At 57.5% G+C, this 19,432-nt stretch overlaps 1 protein-coding gene across 3 annotated transcripts; it reads right to left on the reverse strand.

Moving 5' to 3' along the window:
- Window positions 1-2,647: 2,647 nt before the first annotated feature.
- On the reverse strand, window positions 2,648-18,836 carry DENND4B (DENN domain containing 4B). 3 transcript variants are annotated; one of them, XM_075562445.1, is made up of 28 exons: window positions 18,524-18,836; window positions 16,378-16,717; window positions 15,457-15,709; window positions 15,154-15,223; window positions 14,849-15,018; window positions 14,532-14,776; window positions 14,065-14,131; window positions 13,915-13,973; window positions 13,613-13,757; window positions 13,190-13,365; window positions 12,973-13,073; window positions 12,468-12,683; window positions 11,827-11,972; window positions 11,411-11,550; window positions 11,173-11,299; window positions 10,461-10,667; window positions 10,046-10,174; window positions 9,179-9,344; window positions 8,761-8,928; window positions 8,200-8,588; window positions 7,917-8,039; window positions 7,580-7,749; window positions 7,353-7,494; window positions 6,926-7,162; window positions 6,301-6,418; window positions 6,049-6,214; window positions 5,893-5,957; window positions 2,649-5,797 (listed from the first exon to the last, which is right to left on the reverse strand). In XM_075562445.1, exons 2-28 carry the CDS (start codon window positions 16,692-16,694, stop codon window positions 5,652-5,654), a joined length of 4,458 nt encoding a protein of 1,485 aa, XP_075418560.1. In that variant the 5' UTR covers window positions 16,695-16,717; window positions 18,524-18,836; the 3' UTR covers window positions 2,649-5,651. The 3 variants fall into 3 exon arrangements, with proteins under 3 accessions (XP_075418554.1, XP_075418560.1, XP_075418558.1); XM_075562443.1 differs by lacking the exon at window positions 18,524-18,836 and adding an exon at window positions 17,447-18,442; XM_075562439.1 differs by lacking the exon at window positions 18,524-18,836 and adding an exon at window positions 17,447-18,448 and having other exon boundaries at window positions 2,648-5,797; window positions 14,849-15,223.
- Between the last annotated feature and the right edge of the window lie 596 nt (window positions 18,837-19,432).

The following is a 19,432-nucleotide window of genomic DNA, read 5'->3' on the forward strand; positions in this document are numbered from 1 at the left end:
TACAGACGGGGGCAGCGGCGGTGGCGGCGGCTGCACCGGCGGCGGCGGCACCACACAAACAAGGACGCTGATTGGGCAGCTGCCAAGCGCCTCGGCTCCGCCTTCACCACACGCCACGACGCCCATTGGACGGCCTAAGCCGGCCAACCCGCCCTCTTCTGCTCAGCCGTACCAATGAAAGACGGGATACCGAAACTGCACCCCACCCTTAGAGAGAGAGTGGTGGAAGAAGTGATGATTGGCGTACTAAACACCCAATCCTAAACGGAGGAGGGGGATGGTCTAGCGGGGGCGCGTTAATGGGTACCTCGGCCAGTCCCAGACACATCCGGGTCTTCGGCAGTCCATTAAGTGTCGGGGGTCAAAAAATCGCTTCAGGCTGCAACTTTACCTTAGAGACGTTTTGGTCCCCAGGCAGCCGCCGTACCCCACTCTCCCAAAACCGGGATTCCCCTTTAGCCCACTCTTATTCTTCCAATTCTAAAGATGGAGACTGGCGTGCTACATTGGGTTCTGCGATGGGTGGTGGTTCATTGCGACCGAATCCAAGAATTTCACGATAGAACTAGCATTAGGCTCTTGGGCCTAGCTGTCCGTGGGGCGTGGCCTGTCTCTCTCTCTGCCATAGGGCCTTGTGCTTCCTGGTCTTCGTACCTCTGCCTGGTGGTGACTAAACCACGACCACAGGAGGGGAGAGAGAAAAAAAAGGCAGCTTGACAAATGAATGAGAATTACGGTGTGCAGAGTTCTCGCAGTTCTTCTCACGGTTCTCCTGGTCTGGTTAGGCTCAAAGAGAGAATCCACCTCCATGCCACTGAAGTCACCCATCAGCCCAAGACCCAGCTCCCGTGCCTAGTCTCCCCACTTCACCAAAATAGGCAAACCTAAATGTTAGCGTTTCTCTAGAATTTACTACAATGTATTTTTACTGAGCACCTTAGTCTAAGGTCGAAACCAAGTATCACAGAATAAACTGTGTTATGTTGAATGAATAATAGCTAAAAGGTCTGGGAAAGACACTGCTAAGCGCTGTGCTAAGAAGTTTGTTTACATGGCTTATTTTATTGATCATCCCTAAGGCTGTGGAGTAAATGTTCATATCCCCACTCTGCAGATGAGGAACGTGAGGTACAAATAAATTACAGCTCCAAGTTAAGCACATTGAGAGAACTGAAATTTCCAGGAAACTCAGGAAACTGTTGAGTGGCTAAGCAACTTCCTAAAGGCAAACACCTGCTTAGTGACCAGCAAGTTGTTAGGATCCAACAATAAACTGGTTCCAGAGGCACTAGAACAAGTTTTTCGAATCATTTAGAAGCCCATGTGCAATGGAAATGACATTGTAAGGGAGAACATGGATGGCGTAAAGGCATAGGAAAACTGGACGCAGACATGCCCCAGTTCTTATTTGAAATGGGTAAAAATCTTCTCTTTCCATTCATGAATAGTGTTGAGATTTTTTTATAAAAAATAAAAATAATCCGAGGTCTCTGGGGCCAGAGGGCCTGGGTTTTAATACTGGTTCTATCTCTTACCAGTTGTGTGATTTGGGAGCAAAGTAAATACTCAATCTCTTCTCTCTGTTCTTCAGGAAGATGGAATAATGCCTCGCTCCCTGGTAGTGAGTTATACTTTGGCCTGATAACCACAAGGTGGGCAGTTTGAAACCATCAGCCGCCCTGTGGGAAAAAGATGTGGCTTTCTACACTGCAAACAGTTACAGTTTCAGAATTCCCATGGGGTCACTATGCGTTGGAAAAGATCTGATGGCAATGAGTTTTGTTTTTCAGTTTGAAGTCATAGGGTGAATGTGAAGATTATAAGAATACATCGAAAATGCTTAGGGCAGTGCAATTATGCACTAAGTACTTGGTAGTGTAAGGATTAACTATTAAGAGAATTTTCTTCACTTCTCAAACAATTTCATCCTTTTAGCTCCAAGCCTAGCTTATGTTGGTATTTTATCTATCGTAGCAGTCTTGTTCTGTAATGAACATGATTTACCTTCTATTTTTATATTTCCACTGACTCCTTTCAGCCGTGGAATCTATGAGGTACTTTCCCAAGTGAGTGAGGCAAAAATGTTGCCTTCATGAAGGACTGGTTCCTCTTCCCCAGACCTACTATTTTGCCCTTCATGAGTTCTCTGTGGCCTGAAAGGTTAAGAAGGTTAACTTAGAAGGTTGCTAGAAGGTTAAGAAGCATGGTAGTGAATGCTACCAGCTGAGGACAACAGCAATGAGGCCTGAGCAAATGCCTCTTTCAAAATAAATAAATAAAAAAAATGTGGTGTTATAATTTAGCTCAAAGGAATACAGTGAGACCAATATTGTGAGGGTGGCCTTTGCCTTAGACACATGGTATTCTTTGTGAAGCTATCGTTCATTGTGTTTTCACTTCATGTGGATCATATAATTTTTTAAAATCATTTTATTGGGGGCTCGTATAATTCTTATCACAATCCATACATACATACATGTGTCAAGAACATATGTACATTTTTGCCATCATCAGTCTCAAAACATTTGCCTTCTACTTGAGCCCTTAATATCTGCTGCTCATTTTCCCCCTCCCTCCCCACTCCCCCCTACCTCATGAACCCTTCATCATTCATATTATTATTTTGTCATATATTACACTGTCTGAGGTCTCCCCCCACCCTCTTCTCTGCTGTCCCTCCCCCAGGGAGGAGGCTATGCATAGATTCTTGTAATCAGTTCCCCCTTTCTACCCTACATTCTCTCCACCCTCCAGGCATCACCACTCTCATCCCTGGTCCTGGAGGAGTCATCTGTCCTGGATTCCCTGTGTTCCCAGTTGCTATCTGTACCAATGTACATCCTCTGGTCTAGCCAGATTTGCAAGGTAGAATTGGGATCATGATAGTGGGGGGATGGATCATATAATTTAACTTTTCAATGAGCCCTCAGTTGCAGATGAGGAAAACATTGAAGCACAGCAGTTAAGTAATTTGGCTGACATCATAAAACTAGTAAGTTGCAGAGACAAGATTTGACTCAAAATTGCCGGGCTCAAGCCAAATACCCTCTAAAGTCTGGGAAGGAAAAATGAGCCCAGCCATTTAGGTATATCCTCCCTGGACCACTGAACAGAGAGATGCCTATACTCAGCTCTTAGAATTTCCAGATGCCATCAAGGGGCTCTGGTGGCACTGCAGCTTAGGCACTGGGCTGTTTACCCAATGTTGAGACCTGCCAGCAGCTCTGCAGGAGAAAGCTGAGGGTCTCTGCTCCCGTAAAGATCTGCAGTCCTAGAAACCTTATACAGGGTCACTATGAGTCAAAATCAACCTGACAGCAGTGAGATCATGGTTAAGGGAAGCCCTAGTAACACAGTGGGTTGAGTAGTGGGCTGCTCACTGCTAGATCAGCAGTCCGAGCCCACCAGACACCCCATGGGGAAAAGATGTGGCAGTCCACTTCTGTAAAGATGTGCAGCGCAGGAACCCCTGTGAAGCAATCTACTCTGTCCTATAGGGTCGCTGTAAGTCAGAATCAACTCCTGGGCACGGGGTTTGGTTTTTGGTTGGAATCATGTCTAAGGAGCCCTGGAGGTACCAGGGGTAAAGCGCTTTGCTGCTAAGCGGAAGGTTGAGGGTTTGAACCTGCCAGCTCTTCCATGGGAAAAGATGTGTAATCTGCTCCCCTTAAAGACCATCGCCTTGGAAACCAGTGGCACTCTGTCAGATAGGCAGTCTGGGTCAGCACCAGCTTTTTCGGGGTTTGTCCTGGTGGTCCTGTAGCTCCAGCCACCTCGTGGCGGGGATCCAAGAGGAAAGCCCAAAGTGAGAAGGGTACCAAGAGAATGCAGAAGAAACTTGCTGTTAGGAGGGCAGGTGCTCCCTTTCCAAAGAGCCTGGGGGATGAGGTAGGGAGAGGTTGATTCTGGGGCTTGAGGCTGAGCATTTGAACCTGAGTGACAGGAGAGTTCCCCTCTGAGGAAGGCGTCTCCTAGTCACAGCAAGGCAGGTGGTTTTTCCTAAGCCTCTGCTACTCTCCTCTGCAGCTCCCTGAGGACACTAGACGACAAGAATCCTGCCATGCTCAAGACCAGACGGGGATAGGGCCTCCTGGCTTGAAGGTCATGGTGGATGTTCAGAAGTAATCCCTCCCTCTTCCACTGGAAGGATTTTGCACTTCAGGCCCACATAAACTATTTCCTCTATTGACACTCCCGCCCTCCTTCCCCAAGGCACCTCTGTTTTGTTGGCTAATTCCCTTTGGCAATTGGTTTTGCAGCTCTGTTAGGAACTGTTTCCTGTGTTTATTTCATTATACAGGAAAGAGGAAGGAGAAATTCGAGTGGGTCAAAGGGAGTAGGAAAATTATGCCCGTCCACCTCCCAATGTCCAGCTGTAGCAAGCCCCTGGATCCTTGCCCCCATTTCCCTGGTGCTGCCCTCAGGCTAAAACCCTGGTCAGAGTGGTTAAAATGGAAATGAGGCAGGGGGTGGCTGCCAGGGCCCTGGGGATGCACCAGGTCTACCAACAGCAACTCTTGGGGAGAGGGGTGTCATCCCTGTGGAGGTACTAAAGAGGCTGGCTGGGGAGGCCAGGGGGAAGAAGGCAGAGATGAGCTCAAGGCCCCCAGAGAATGGAGCCTTTGTGTGGGTACAGATGAGGGACAAGGGGGTGATTGTATGGGAGGGCCGGAAGTGCCACACAGACTTGCACCACCATAGCCAGCGCGGATTCACCCCTCTCCGACTCCGAGGACTCCCTGTGCCCCCAGGGCCAGCTCCAGACCTGCTCAAGAAAAGCAGATGTGGCTGAAAGCTGCAGGGGATGGAAGCGGGAATGTGCAGCCCGGGGGTGGAGGGGGGGGGGAAGAGGTGACCCTGCCATCCTCCCAGACCCACAAAACAGGAGGCAGTAGGAAAAAGACAGAAGCAGCTTTTACTATATTTACATCCAACTTCAACGATCCTTATTGCACAGGTCAGGGCCCTGGGTGGGAGGGGCATCCCCAAGGAGGACTGGTCCAGGGTTAGGACTGGTGGGGGCACCATTTCTTCATCAAGCAGAGGCTGGGACTCCTCTAGTCCCACCACCTGACTGTCAAGGCGCTCCAAACCGCCAGCCCTTGGTGCCCCGTTTCCCTTCTTTCTCATCCTCCACAAAAACCTCGTAAACAAGGAGGCTGTAGCTCCAGAATAAATAACTTAAAATAAAAATGAAATACCAACACTAAGGTGGGACGGCGTGGGGAGCTCCTTCAGCAACGCCACAGTAGGCGGCCTTGTGGCTGGGGACTCCCTCCCTCCCTTTCAGGGCAAAGGCTCAGTAGCTCTGTATCTGTCCAGTTGTTTTTTTAAAACAAAAACTTCTAAAATGACCAGGGCAATGCAGATCTGTGGGTACCCTGGGGGGGCGGGGTCCTCTGTATAAGACAGAGGAGGAACAGAACTGGGCCGAGTCCCTCCAGCCCTTCCCCAGCATCAGCACGAGCACATCGGGCAGGCTGCAGGTAAGAGAACTGTGACTTTCGGTAACAGTGGGTTCCTCTTGCTGCCATCCCCACTTGGAGCCTCTGGCTGGGCATGGTTGCCAGCCCGAGTTCCCAACTCCTCTATCAGGGCAACGGGGAAGCAGGCTGTTCCACCCCAAGGCAAGAGTGGGGAGCGAAGAGTTCCTAGCATTCCAGAGGTGCTCCAAAACATTTTCGGCAGTCAATGGCCTTTAGGGTGGGCATCTGTGCCCGCCGTTGCCTCAGTTCCTCCTTGCCCATGCTGCTGGCCAGCTTGTTAAAGGCAGACTTGTACTTCTTGTCGAAGGCCACTAGAGAAGAGAGTGAAGGCCAACTCGTTAGGACCTCCATTACCCATTCTGGCCTCAGGTCCCCCAAATGCCTCAGCACCTGCCTGCTTCCTCACCTATGTCCACGTGGTCCTTGCCCAGAGCAGCCATTGTCAGGAACAGGATCTCGCGATAGATGCCCCTGGAGGGGACACAGAAAGAAGGGTGGGAGGGAAAGGAAGAGGGTGCAGCTCCTGGGACGGGCCAGGGACCACCAGGTGAGAGCAGCATACCTCTGCAGGTGCAGGCCTGTCAGCGGGGCCCCTAGTGTGTCCAGCAGGAGCCCCACAGCCTTGTGCACCTCATTGAGTCCAACGTAGCGCAGTACCGACTCCATCAATGCCAGGCTAAGGGATGCAGGGACCGGGCCTGGCCACACAACCCGCTGAGGGATCTGGCCTGAGTGAAAGGGAAGAAGGCCAGGATTGCTGAGCCCCCAGGTGCGGGGCCCACCCTTCCTTCCCTAGGCCAAAGCCCACACTCACTGTGTACCCTCCAGAGCACGTAGAGAGGTGGGCAGCTACTGGGGTCAGGGGTCAGGATGTCCCACAGTAGCCGCACCTGCACAGAGGCCGGATCAGGGGTTATCCAAGGAGATGCAGCCTGGGGGAGTCAAAAGCGAGCAGACAGTTAGACTCGTGGAATGGTAGGCAGAGAATAGGAATGGGGCAGGCGATGTGCAAAGAGACAGGAGTATGACAGGAAACAGCCAGAGAGGAGGAGAAGGGAAGGAACTGTCAGTCCCGCCTCCTTATTCGAGCAGAAGCTCTTTGAGAACAAGGGCTCTGTTTTGTAATCTGGCCCATCACTATCTAGTGTCTCCAAACTAAACCTGGAACCTAGAAGGTGCTCAAGAAGCACTGACGGCATGAGTGAGTCCAGGAACACTTGTGGACATTTGTCTTGGTACCAGACACTACAACAGGTGTCTAGACAGCAGCCTTGTGAGGCGGGTGCTCATGCCCCCATTTTACAGATGAGAAAACCGACCGATAGAGCGCAGCTGGGATGATGTGAGAAGGCGAAGGTTCTAAGTGCAGCAAAGCCTGCTGCACACAGCACTATGAGGAGGGGCGTAGTCAGGGAGCAGGGCCCCAGGAAGGCACAGACCTGGGGGGGTGGCGGCGCATCACAGGAGGCCAGCAACAGGCCTGTTAGAATACTGGGCAGGCGCAGCCGTTGGAAATACCACAAGAGGTTCCAGAAGATGATGGGGTGGGCAGCTGGCAGCTCAGCTAATGCCAGCACCTCACTGCCCTCGTTCTCCACCAGCGACTCCAGCTCCTTACGCAGCACCAGAGGGCTCAGGTACGCCCATGACCCACTCTCCACCCGCCGAGAAGCACCCTGCCAAGCATAAGAGGGAGAGGACCATGGAGGGCATGCCTCATGGCCCCATCCCCAGAACCATGCTTCCCACTGGGCCATCATCATGCCAGGCAGCTCAATGCCCCTGAGCCTCAACGCCCACCTCTGCCCACCCACCCTGGTCTCTCACAGGGTGCCATGTGCCCATGGTCTTTGGCACAGCCCTTACCCCCATGTGCCCATTGCAGAGCTGGGGCTCGTCCAGAGCCAGGCAGAACCTGCGGTCACTGAGCACAGGGCCAGGGCCCCCAGGAGCAGGGGCATCTTTGCTGCCACTGGCACCAGCAGGGACAGGCTTGGGGCTGGCAACACTGCAGGGCCGGGATAGGAGGAGTTGTCAGTCATTGGACATCCATCGTCCTGCCCCACCCACAGCACTCGCCCTGCCTTGGCCACCTGGGTCGGGAATCCAGGGTCTGGACACTGAGAAGGGGCACAAAGGGGCAGGTGCAGAAAGGGCAGGTTGTGTTGAGATTGGAATCATCAGGTGCCCAGCCAGCCATGATCTCCTCATCGTACACCAGCGAGTTGCAGGCACGGCACAGGGAGCAGCTAGACAGGAGGATCTGTGGGCAACAAGACCCCAAGCAATAGGTAGACCCTGCTTGGCCCCCAGCACCCAGGAGCCCAGGCCCTGCCACCTCCTCCTCCTCCTCTGCCTTTAACGGGGTAATGTGTGTGTCTGTGGGGTGTACGTGTACATCTGTGTATGTTGGGGGGAGCTCATCCTCACTTCCAGTGACGGTGGCTGGAAGGACCCGGGGGTATCGCTGAGGCGCTCTGAGGAATGGCGAAGGCTCAGGCTGCTAAGGGAAGATTCTGAGAGGTCCCACTCACTGCCCAGAGAGGCTGAGCTCTGCCAGGACGGAATAGGAGAAAGCATGGTCAGCCAGCCCACAGGAGGCAGGTTCCACCCCCGGCCCCCCCCACCACCACCACCCTCAGGGTCCAGCTCAGAGGCATTCTCCCAGTTCTGTCACAGCCCCTCCCAAGGCCTCCTGGCGCTGACTGGCTACCTCTGAGGCCGTAGACCCAGGACGCTCCCTGGGCCGCAGAAGGCTGTCCATAGGGCTGCGGCGGGCAGGGGGAGGCAGGTCGGGGGGCAGCTCAGGTAGGGGAACATGGGAGGCTGGGGAGCGGCGGGAAGGAGTGAGCAGCTGCTGGAGGCGGGCACCCAGTCCTCGCCGAGGGGTGCCAGCTTCATCCTGACGTCCTCCAGCCTTGGTCACATGCTCACTGAGCCCTTCCAGGACCTCAGGGGGCTGGGAAGTCGGGGCGGGACCCACGGCTCCTGGGCTGCCTCCAGGTGCCTGCTCCTCCCCTGTCAGGCTCAGATCAGAGAGGCTGCCATCATTCCAGGGCACAGGTGACCCCCGGGGCTCCAGGACCCCCAAAGCCTGGATCACTGCAGGGCAGAAAAGGATTCAGGAAGAGAGCCTAGCTGTGCTTGGGCAGCCCTTTTCCTGCTACACTACCACCCCCAACAACTTGCAGGCCTGGGTCCGCCACACCGGCCCTCCTCCACCCCGGCTCTGGGCTTCCCTCTCCTGACGAGGGCGTCAGCCAGGGGCACTCACTGTGGGCCACGCCAGCCTCCACAGTGGGCTGTGCCCCATGGGCACTGCTCAGGCTGCTGCTCTTCACTAGGCGCCCTGTCGGGGAGGCTGGGTCCCGAAGGCTGCGCCCAGCCCAGGTAGTCTGGCGCTGAAGAGGGCGGGTGGGGGAGGGACGTTCCAGGTGGGGATCTGTGAAAGCCAGGGGGCGAGGGGTGGTGTGGGGAGGGGCAGTTAGAGATGGTCAGCTAGGGATCCAGACCCCTACTCTAACACAAAACTCCTTGGATGGACCTGAGTGTACAGGCGTCCCCCTCCCCAGCGTAACGCCATCCCGAAGAAACCCCCAATGGCAAAGCCTAGGCCAGTCCCAGCTCCTCCTGCCTGTCTGCAGAGCCTGGCCACTGTCCTCAGCCTACCTCATCTGTCCCTCCCTACCCACCTGGCTGGGGGCAGCCTGCCTCTTGATGTGCTGTTGCCTGCTGCTGCCGCTGCCGGTCTCTCAAGGGCTGGCGGAACTGAGCGGCCCCCAGGACGACATTCCGGAGCTTGGCCCAACGCAGGCGCCCACCCGGCGTGCCAGATGGCCACTTGCTTTCCAGCACTGCCTGCCAAACACAGTACCCATCAAGATGGCCTATTCCACACCTCAGTCCCAGCATGATGCCTGCAGTCTGTCCAGGGCCCCAGGGACCACCTTGCCCGAAGCCAGCCAGCCTGTGAGGGTCCCACCAGTGACCCCGCTGGGAACAAAGGCAGGCGGCAGCAGATGCCTCTGGAGGGGCCCAGAGAAAACCAGGAGCAGAGGAACATTTGTATCCAGACCCTGCTACTTATTAACTATACCGATTAAAGAAACCTGTTAATGTGTTGCTCATCAGCCTCCTCCTCTAAAAAGTAGGAACCAATTTAGTATCATGGTTGAGAGCGTGGATTCAGGAGACATGATGATGCTTACACTTCTCTGAGGGGGCTTCAGAGAGGAAAATTCAATTGTCTTTTAGTTCAGTGACTACTTCTATGAGCTTTTGAAGGCCCCGCAGAGCCTAACTCCCTAACTCACTGGGACTTCATCTCCCCATCTCCACCTGAGGGCCATCGCCCTCCCCACCCCCACTCCCCCACCTTGTTCTGTAAGGAAGAAACGGGATGTCTTTGGAATTGTGCTTGAGCACCACAATGACAATGGTCACAGCACCTACTTGAATGGCACAGGCCCGGTTTCCAAGGAGCCAGGAGAGCCACGCCTGCTAAGGCACAGCACGCCCCCCGCCCCCATGCACACACCTGGCAGCCCCAAATATGGTACCTTGTTATAGTAGCCGTAGGTGATGGTATTGGGCACGATGCCCGCCCGCCGCATCTCCAGCATCACCCGCACGGACAGCACGGGCTGCCCGTAGTGGGAGCAAAGCTGCATTAGCACTCGGTAACACACCTGGCCAGGAGAGACACAGGTCACCCCAACCAGAACCTCAGCTCGGCACACACCCCTGCCTGCCAGCCTCCCCAGTGCTCACACTCAACAGGCTCCTGGAAGAACCCCCCATTCTGTCTGTGGGTTCCACTGCTGTGTCCTGAGCAGGCTCAGGCTCTGAGGGAATGGCCCAGCGCTGCGCCCCCTCTGCCTCAGCCCTACAGCTTTCCAAAGTGCCCACCAGGCGGCCCTGGCCCGCTCCCCGAGGACGGCACCAGCCTCACAGGGTAGGGAGTGGGCGGCCTACCTCGTCGGGCAGCACCACCTTACGGCTCTCCATCTGGCGCAGGACGTGGTAGGCTGTGTGCAGTGCGCGCACCCGGGAGGGTGCTGCCCGCACGTAGGCTGGCAGACACAGGAACCACAGCCCATAGCAGTGCCCCAGCAGGCACTGGGCCCACAGCTCAGGCTGGCCTGCCGACTTCTGTGCCATCCGCTGTGCAACCTTCATCTCCTGGGGGCGGGCAGGGGACACACCAGGGTGAGCGCAATGCCAGGACGCAGGCCTGCAAACGGGGTGTGGAGAAATCCACACCCAGAGGGAGCCCTGAGCACCCCTGAGTATGGGCAGGTGTCCTGAAGGAGGCAGCCAAGCCCTGGCTTCCCAGAGAGCTGGCAGGAGGAGGGGAGGCCACAAGCAGCATGTCTATACCAAGCGTGCTTCTATGTGCCGGGCACATTCAAACCTTCACCTCTGGGAGATGCAAATGGTTCACACTAACCAGAAGGGTGGCAGTTCAAGGCCACCCAGAGGCCTGGTGCTAGACTTCTGCAAAGTCAACCACTGGGAACCCAACCCTATGGGCACACACTGTTCAACTATGGTGCACGTGGGGTGGGAGAACATCCTTATGGGGCAGGCACGACAACACGCAGGATCCCCATTTTACAGACAAGAAATGGAAGTGGCAGCCCACCCACTGAGCCAGGTCCCTTGGGTGCACCTGCCTGCTAATTACCTGTTTGGTGCGGCGCGGAGCAGGGCTGCTGGGGGCGCTGCGGGATGGGCCCGGCACAGGCAGGACCCCAGGCTGCTCTTGAGGAGACTCGAACAGCTCAGGCCGTAGCTCTGGGAATCCATCATAGCTAGAAGGGTGGAGGGGGCACATCAGGGTGGGCTGCACAGAACCAAACAGGATGGGCTGGGCTAGCCACTGAGGCCTGGGGCAAACAAGGGCACCGATCCGAGGCCCTCACCAGTACAGTGGTGAGGACTCACTGCCCTCAGGCACTGCAGGCTCCTCAGGCGGGGTGATAAAGACAGTGAGCTCACTGCCTGACAGCTCCTCCAGCTCCACCAAGGGTGTCGGCTCAGGCTTCTCCTGCTCGGGGTGGACCTGGGCAAGGTGGCAAGAGAGTGGGCATCAATCACATCAGCGCCCAGCATGTCCACTAGCAGGGGCCAGCAGGCCACAACTGCATCAAGGCCCTGGAGACGGGCTGGGAGGGCGGAATGCAGGGGGCTCTGTAGCCACATGAAGCCCGCCTCATCATGCAGGCCAAGCTGTGCTGCATAGATCTGAGTTTGTGCTGCGCAGTGGCCCTGGGGCAAGAGACAGTTGGAGAGAGGGCAAAGGCCAATGGGTACACGGAGAAGGGGCAAGGTCCAATACCTTGTCAACGCAAGAGTCGAAGAATTCAAGGGCAGCATGCCGAGCAGAGCCAAAAGAACATTCCTCAATGAACTGTGAGAACATCTGTGTGTGGAGCAGCTGAGAGTACAGCTTGTGGCTGGAGCGCTCCCGGGATTTCAAGAAGCCTGAGTGGGTATGACAAGGGGGTAGAGGAGGGATGTTCCCAGTGTCACCGGCCACAGACACACCCTTCCTGAGACCTTCTTGGCTCCCTGCCCACTCAGGATCCTGATGGGGCACAAGGCCCTCAAAGTTCTCATCTTGGGGCCCTCTAACCTACCTACCCCCAACACCACGCTGACCAGCTCAGCTTCCTCTCGCCAGGGTCCCTGGGATAGCCCTCCCTTTTCTCCGTCTGCACCCGCCACCTCCAACTGGAGGGTCTGTCTCCGAGGGCAGCTTCCTGGGAGATGAGCTTTGGCATGGGAGCTGCTGACAGGTGTCATTGTCTATGTCCACCACAAAGGCCCGGGCTCCCAGAGGGCAGGGCCCAGTGGGCTCATCTTGTGCCCTTATGTGCTCCCAGCCCAGCACGGTGCCTGACTCCAAGTAAGGACCCACAGGAACGCGTCTGCCCTGGCCAACCCCTCCCCAAGCAGAGACAGATGGGCCCTCTTTACCCTGCAGGAAGAAGAGGTTGTCCACATCTCGAGACCCCTCAGAGGGGGCCTGGGTGAGTGGGCGCAGGAAATCCCGGTAGCCTTTGAGCAGACAGGCCATGAAGCGGAGGAAGGCGCCCTGGACTTCGCGCTCCAACCGGGCCCGGCGGCCGCACACAGCCTCGTAGTCTGTCAGCAGGAATTCCAGGGATGCCTCCTCCTCGGGCCCAGTATATGCTGGGGACCAGTGTGACCTGAGAGTCAGCACTGCCACCCTAGTGCTTACCTCACACAGATGTCCCTCCACGCCGCTGCCCCACCATCATCAGCCTTACCAGATGCGCCCCCCCCCCAATTAATAGCAGCTAACAAATGACATCCAAAACAGTTTCGAGCTTTCAAATTGCAACCTGAATCCCAGCTCTCCTGATCTTCCCAAATTATAGCTAGCTCCCCACAGGTTTGCCCATTAACAGCCCCAGCCACCCCGCTATCTCTACCACCACCCCAGGCCCTGGTGTCTCACTCTGGTCCAGCTGCTGATGCAGGTTTGTCAGGGTAGCCAGCAAGACCTTGTAGGGCCTGCGGGGCAGGGTGCGAGCAGGGAGGGGCTTCTTCTCCTCCGTCCTGGGAAAAGGGCATAGGGAGGAAGGGTGATGAAGCTGCCAGTCCGCCCCCCTCCCCTCCTCACCGGCCTCCCCTGCTTTCTGCCTGACGGCGCCTCCGCCCGCTGTCCCTCTCACTGGAAGAGCGTGTTGGTGTCGAGATCGACACAGATGACATCAGCAGGCGGGTCATGCAGATCGAAGTAGCTGGAGTGGATCCCCACGATGAAAGGCACCGGGGCGCTCAGCACGTCTGCCAGCACCAGCGGGCACAGCGGAATGTAGGGGCACTGCCAGTGCAGCGGGAAGATCATCTGCAGCCCCAGGGAGGGAGGAGCCAGCCGTAAGCAGGGCTCTGGGAGGGGCCGGGGAGGCCTGCTTAGAGAAGCTGTGGGGATGAGCCCCCAAAGAGGACCCCTGCGTGGAAACTGTATGTCCCAGTAGGGAGGTCGGGGAAGCCTTCCCACAAATGGAAAGGGGCAGGGCCCGCGAAAGGATGAGGGGGACACCTCAGAAAGAACGATGATTCAGGGAAGGGAGGCTGGGCTGGGTGGTACTCACAGAGACCAGGGCCTCACAGACGCTGGTGAGCAGGTCTGGCCGCAGTGAGTGGACGAGCAGTTTGTGCTCCGTGAGCACAGCGAGCAGGAGCGTGACCGCCAGCTCAGGGCCCAGGCTCTGCAGCAGCTGCAGGAAGCTGGCACCACTGCGGGCGGGCGGTGCCAAGGTGGGCTAGGGTCACTAGGAAACCACAGGAAACCTCTTCCCCAGTCCTTGAGCACAGACAGCTGGAGCCACCAGTCTGGCTTCTCTCCTGTCCTTGGCTATCAACCACTCCGCCCTCCTCCAAGCCCTGCACATACCTGAGGGGCAGGGGGGAGGACACAGGCTGGCAGAGGAGCAGGTTGTCATAGGGAGACATCTAGGAGAGTAGAAGAGCCACCCATCAATCAGACAGGTCACGGCCAATTCCCCTCCCGTCATCCGCACCCAAGCTCAGACCATGTTCTCACCTGTACTAGGATGCGGGGTCTCTGTGGGGAAGGGAAGGGAACGTTGTGAATGAAGTGGGAGATGTGCCTGGGGAGGGAAGGAGGTGCGTCAGAGGCCCACGCCCTGTCTGACCAACTGCTCCCACACTTCCACCTCCCGACACTTTCCCCAAGGGCTTTATTTCTCCCTGAGTCCCGCACCTTCACCCCACCAAGAACCCCCATTATATACAGAACCTGTGCACAGCACACGAGTGCCCCTCTGGCCATAGATAGTCCCTTGCCAGGACTTGGCTAGAAAGTGTCTCTGAAATCGGAGCACTCCCTGCCTTGGCCAGAGCCGGTTGGGCAGTGGGTAAACTGGACTGGACAGTCCCTCGCCCCTCTATCCACGCTCACTCCTCCAGCTCCACCCTAATTTCTGTCATCTCTCTTGGCCTCACATGCCCTCAAAGCCCCTTCCAGTGTCCCTGGGGTGCCCTGCTCACGCTTCCAAGGGCAGCCGGTGGGGTCCGGAGACAGAGTAGCGGTAAAGGAAGGTGAGGAAGGCGCGGAAGGCCGGGAAGGCGGGCCAGCGGGACAACACCGCAATGGCACGCCGGCTGCGCACGGCCCTGCCCTCCAGCGACCGGCCCCTCTCCACGGCGCTCAGCAGGCCCAACACTCGCGCCTGCCGCTCCGACAGCCGAGTCCGAGAGAAGGCCTCATAGAACTGCAGAGCAGCCCCGTACACCTACAGGGGGGCAGAAGGGCGATCAGGTGGGTCCTGGGTTGCCTGGGCCCCAGCTATACTCCAGACACCCACCTTATCACCGTCTGCCCCTGTGAGCACAAAGGTGGAGAAGACGGGCACGGGGTACTTGGTCTGGGCAGGCCAGCACTCGATCGTGGTCCCCATGGGCAGGCAGAAGACGGGCACTGACTCGGGCAGCGGGAATGCTTCATTGTCCTCCTCAGGGTAGCGGCCCAGCAGCTCTGCACCCCAAGGAGAGGGTACCCCAAAGGAGAAGGGTGTGTCAGAGGACGAAACCAGGGGGTACCCGAAAAGGGCCAAGTGGCGAAGTGGGTACTGGGCCCAGCCATCAGGCCAGGGACAAAGGGGCCACTCACCTGCTTCATACACCAGTGTGTTGGCCTTGGCCAGGCCCACCTTGTAACACAGATACACTGCTGGGCCCCACTGCCCCGGAGATGCAAGAGACAATAGATAACACAGCTATCAAAGGGCTCAAGGGTCCATTTTCTATCTCCCCTGCCTGGCCTGTCTTAAGAGCGCTTTAATCCCTGTTCCTTCGCCAAGGCCAAGCCACCCCCTCCAGGCCTGCCCCTGCAGTGAGACCTTGGTCCTAAGATTCCCCTCTATGGCCAGTGTGGGAACCCCTCATACCAATATGATCCCGGGGCTCAACTCACCATGCCAGGGTTGAGGTTACGGGGCAGCCGGCAGTAGGTATGAGGAGTGCCCTCACCCTTGCTGGGCAGGACCAGGCAGAGGTCAGTGATGCCCAGGGCATGCAACCCTGCCCCTTCCGCGGCCCGCCGGTAAGTGAGGTAGGTGCGGGGGTGCCCTGGGCCTGGAGGGGCCAGGTTAGCTGAATGGCTGTAGGGTGTCGTGTCTAGTACTTGAAAGCCGGGCTTGGGACGTTCCTTCCCCTCATACAACACCCTTGGCACAGAGAGCAGAAAAAACGTCGAGTTCAAAAGACAGCGGAGAAAGACCCCAGTCAAATCTATTCCCCCCCCCCACAACTGCCTTGTCAAATCCCAACACCAGGGCTCCCCTCGTCTTTGTGAACCCTGTCCTCCAGATTCCTGTGCCTACTGTAGCAGCCCTCCCAAAATACTAAGAAGAATCCTCTACATCAGTGGTTCTCAACCTTCCTAATGCTGGGACCCTTTCATCCAGTTCCTCATGGTGTGGTGACCACCCCCAACCATAAAATTATTTTTGGTGCTACTTCAACCACTGGAATTTTGCTACTGTTATGTATTGGGCCATTCCTGTGCAAGAGTCGTTCGACCCCCAAAGGGATCACAACCCGCAGGTGGAGAAGCACAGCTCTACATAGATTGTCTCATTTCATCTTCCCAGGCCTGGTACCTGTGAGGAAGCACTACTATCTCCATTCGCTAGGGAGGAAACATACCCAGTGAGGCTCACCAACCTGCCTAGGCCACACAGCAAGCAGACAGCCCAGTTTGTACACCATGCGGATCTGATGACTAGGGGATGCAAACCTTGGCCTCCATGCCCCTCCCACATCCCTACCGCTCACGACCTCTCCCAGCCCCCTCCCAACCTCCTCTGAGGCCAGCATGGGCAGAGGCACACACCCCAGTTCAACGAGGGGGGGCTTGTCACGGCCCCTGCGGTAGCAGATGACGGGTTGCGTTCCACCCAGGAGCCCAGCGCTGAGTTCTAAGAGGTGGCCTCCAGTGGAAGCCTGAATGCACGTGTAGCCCTGGGGCACCTCCTCGCCCAGCGCCCTAGCGATGACCGCCACATCGGTAATGGGCTCAGCTGGCCGGGGAGGACGCAGAGGTCCACTGGGTTCAGGAACCCACGTTTCTTCGGGGAGGGGTGCTTCGTTCCCTGCAAGCCCAGCTACCACGAAGTAATCCACCAGCCGGGGGGGCCGCTCCTCTGCCATGGCCCCCCCCTCACTCACTGCATCTGAAACAATGGAGGGGGCAGAGATGAAGCAAGGAAGCCAGGTGTTTCCATGGCAACCCAGGTGTCCTCTTGCTCCTCCTCTTCCTAGACTACCCAAAGTAAATCGGGACAAATGGTCAGCCAATCCTGAACTCTCCCGCCTGTGACATCACCAGACCCTCACAGCTCACCACAGCTCCTTAAAGAGAACAGGGCCTTCAGGCTGCATGCTACTAGTGCACTCCCCAAAAAACTCACTTTACCACCCAGCTCACCATATTGTCCCTGTCGCCCCTCTAGAGGTCACAACCCTCTACTCTCTATACTCAACACAGGACAGAGACCAGTCTTTCTGAAATGGCCTACAATGACACCATCCCTTCGGGTCATGACATCACAGTTTTGTTCAGGGTTTCTGACCTTCCTACTTAGGTTGGGCATCTTAAGAACCTTGTGAACCAGCTAATGTTTGTAAAGGGCCCACCCCCAGGTTTGCAAGAGGATCCTACAGGTTTCTAGTAAAGTCCACCAAACCCAAGCTTTAGCGTCTTTTCTTCAGACTCAAGGTTCTTTTTTCTAACCCAGCGCCACCAAGCTGACCAAAAAGCCAGTGCCCTTTCACCTCCAGGACCCCTGGTGAAGTCCAAAATCGCCATGAGTGTGTTCCGGCAGTCCCCATGCCTTCCTCCACAGAACCCAGACACTTCCTGAAAACAGACCCACCATGACCCTCAACTCCCGTGTTCTCACCTGCCTCCATGGCCCAGCCCCAGGGAGCAGGTACTCCTAGGGTCCCTGAGACGCAGAAGCTGGGAAAGAATTTGGTGGGTGGCTTGCAGCAGGGGGCCGGGAGGCATGGGAGTGGGGGCCGAATCAGAGGGGAAGGGAGGTGACTTCCTGTAACAGCGGAGGGGAAGCTACAGCCCTGCGGAAGTCAGTCTATGGGCAAGGGTGTGTGTGTGTGTATGGTGGTGGCGGTTGGGTACTGTGAATGATGACAGCACAGCATTATGCCCACAAGAAGGAATCTGACTAAAGGAGCCTGGCAGAGGAGGATCAGCACTCCAGCATGGGAAGTCTTCTCTGACTCCAGACCCTTCTTCCGGAAATAGGGCGCAAGAGAATCTCCAGAGGACAGGCTGGCTCTCTCCCTAACCTGGCCTCTGCTGCCCTCCACAAACACCCCAACCCCAGCTAAATTTAGCCTCCCCCGAATATGAGGTGAGCCCAGAGTCAGCGTCAGAGTCCTGATTTAGCTCTGGGGCACAGCCCTGTGCCTTAGCCACAGTAGGAGAATGGGAGTCCTATGCCCAAGAGAGTCGGCAAGGGTCATGGGCCTGGGGCAAGGTGAGAGGTGAGATGGCTCCCATCCTACCTAGGGCCCGCCTGCAGGGGCCTCCCAAACAGAGCCAGGGAAAAGTCCCACAGGGGGTGGCAGGAGCGCCAGTCGGGGGTCCCGACCCCAGGCACGCAAGCCGAGCGAGCGCGTCTCGAAGTTGAGGCTAGGGCAAAGGACACGCCAAGGAAGAGGAGGCTGGGGAAGGAACAGGGGGGCGGCGGGGAGCGGGGCGCGCTGGGGGCAGAAAAGGAGCCGGCCGCGTGACCCTGAGCGGGAGGGAGGGGAGCTCCAGCTTCGACACCCTCGGGGGAGAAAAAGGGGACAGGATGCTGGGGCACGGCTAACTCCGGCCAGTGCCCTCCCCTCCACTTTCACTTCCCCCGGAGAGAGGAACCGGAACCAGATGTGCAGCTCGGGGAACATCTGGGGGAGAGTCCCCGCCGGGCCGGCGCTCCCGCCCCTCCTTCCCCGTCTGCCGCAGCCCCTACCTGCCGGCCCCGCGACTCCCGGCCGGCCGGCCCGCGGGCGGGTGGCGCGGAGGGCGGGCTGGCGGGCCGGCTGGCGGCGGGGCTACCCGGCCCCGGACATGGCGCACCCGACTTGGGCGCCGCTCCCGCCTGGGCGGCAAGGGAAGGCAGAAGAGGAGACCGAGGGCGCCCGGGCGCGGGGCGCCGTGGAGGGAGGTCCGGGCGGTCCCAGGGTCCCCGCCGCGCTGCGCCACGCGGAGGGTGCTGCCGCGCCGCTCGCTCCCGCGGCACTGAGGACCCTGCGCTCCTCAGTGAGCCCCGCTTTCTCCGCTCCCCTTACCGCCCCCCCTCCTTCTGGAGCCGCGGGCGCCGCCGCTCCCCCCTACCCCTCCTCCCCGGCCGGCGGCCGTGACCCTGCCTGCGCCGACCTAGCTCCCCGGCCGCCTGCAGCGCGACCCCTGGCGGCTGGGAGGGCCCCCTGCACCCAGGCAGCTTCCCACCACCCAGCCGAGGCCGCAGGACTAACCCCAGGGAGTCCCAGAAGTCCGGGCGGAGCGCCTCTCTAGCCCTGAGTCGGGCAACCAAAGCCTGTCTTGTGTGCACGCCTGAGAAAGGGTGGAGGTGCTGAAGGTTTAGGCTTAGTGGGACCCAGGTGGCTCCCCCCCCTTCATTCCCTTGGAGCCAGCTCTCAGTTCTCTTTTCTGAAAACGTAGAGCGCTTTGGAAAGAGGAAGAGAGGCCCGCCATATGGTGTGGAATATAGTGGAGATGAGGGTAACTGACGAGGGTGCTTACCATTCTCCTGCATCCTTGGGTGAGGAAGGGGCAGGCAGAGGCACAGAGGGCTAGGGGGCTGGCACCCGAACCAGAAAACAGAAGCCTGCCCACTATGATTGGCATTCAAGCATCTATTGAATTGAAATACAAATGA

The sequence above is a fragment of the Tenrec ecaudatus genome, chromosome 1, assembly GCF_050624435.1.
Source record: "Tenrec ecaudatus isolate mTenEca1 chromosome 1, mTenEca1.hap1, whole genome shotgun sequence".
NCBI classification, from domain to species: domain Eukaryota; kingdom Metazoa; phylum Chordata; class Mammalia; order Afrosoricida; family Tenrecidae; genus Tenrec; species Tenrec ecaudatus.

Bases quoted from the DNA above. Each gene is read 5' to 3' on its own strand.
- DENND4B (XM_075562439.1), bottom strand. The intron at 13,074-13,189 runs GTGAGAGGGACA...CCCTTTTCCCAG, and splicing joins GACACCAACACGCTCTTCCA to GACGGAGGAGAAGAAGCCCC. The intron at 5,958-6,048 runs GTATGCTGCTCT...TGTCCCCTCCAG, and splicing joins ACAGGCCTGCACCTGCAGAG to GGGCATCTATCGCGAGATCC.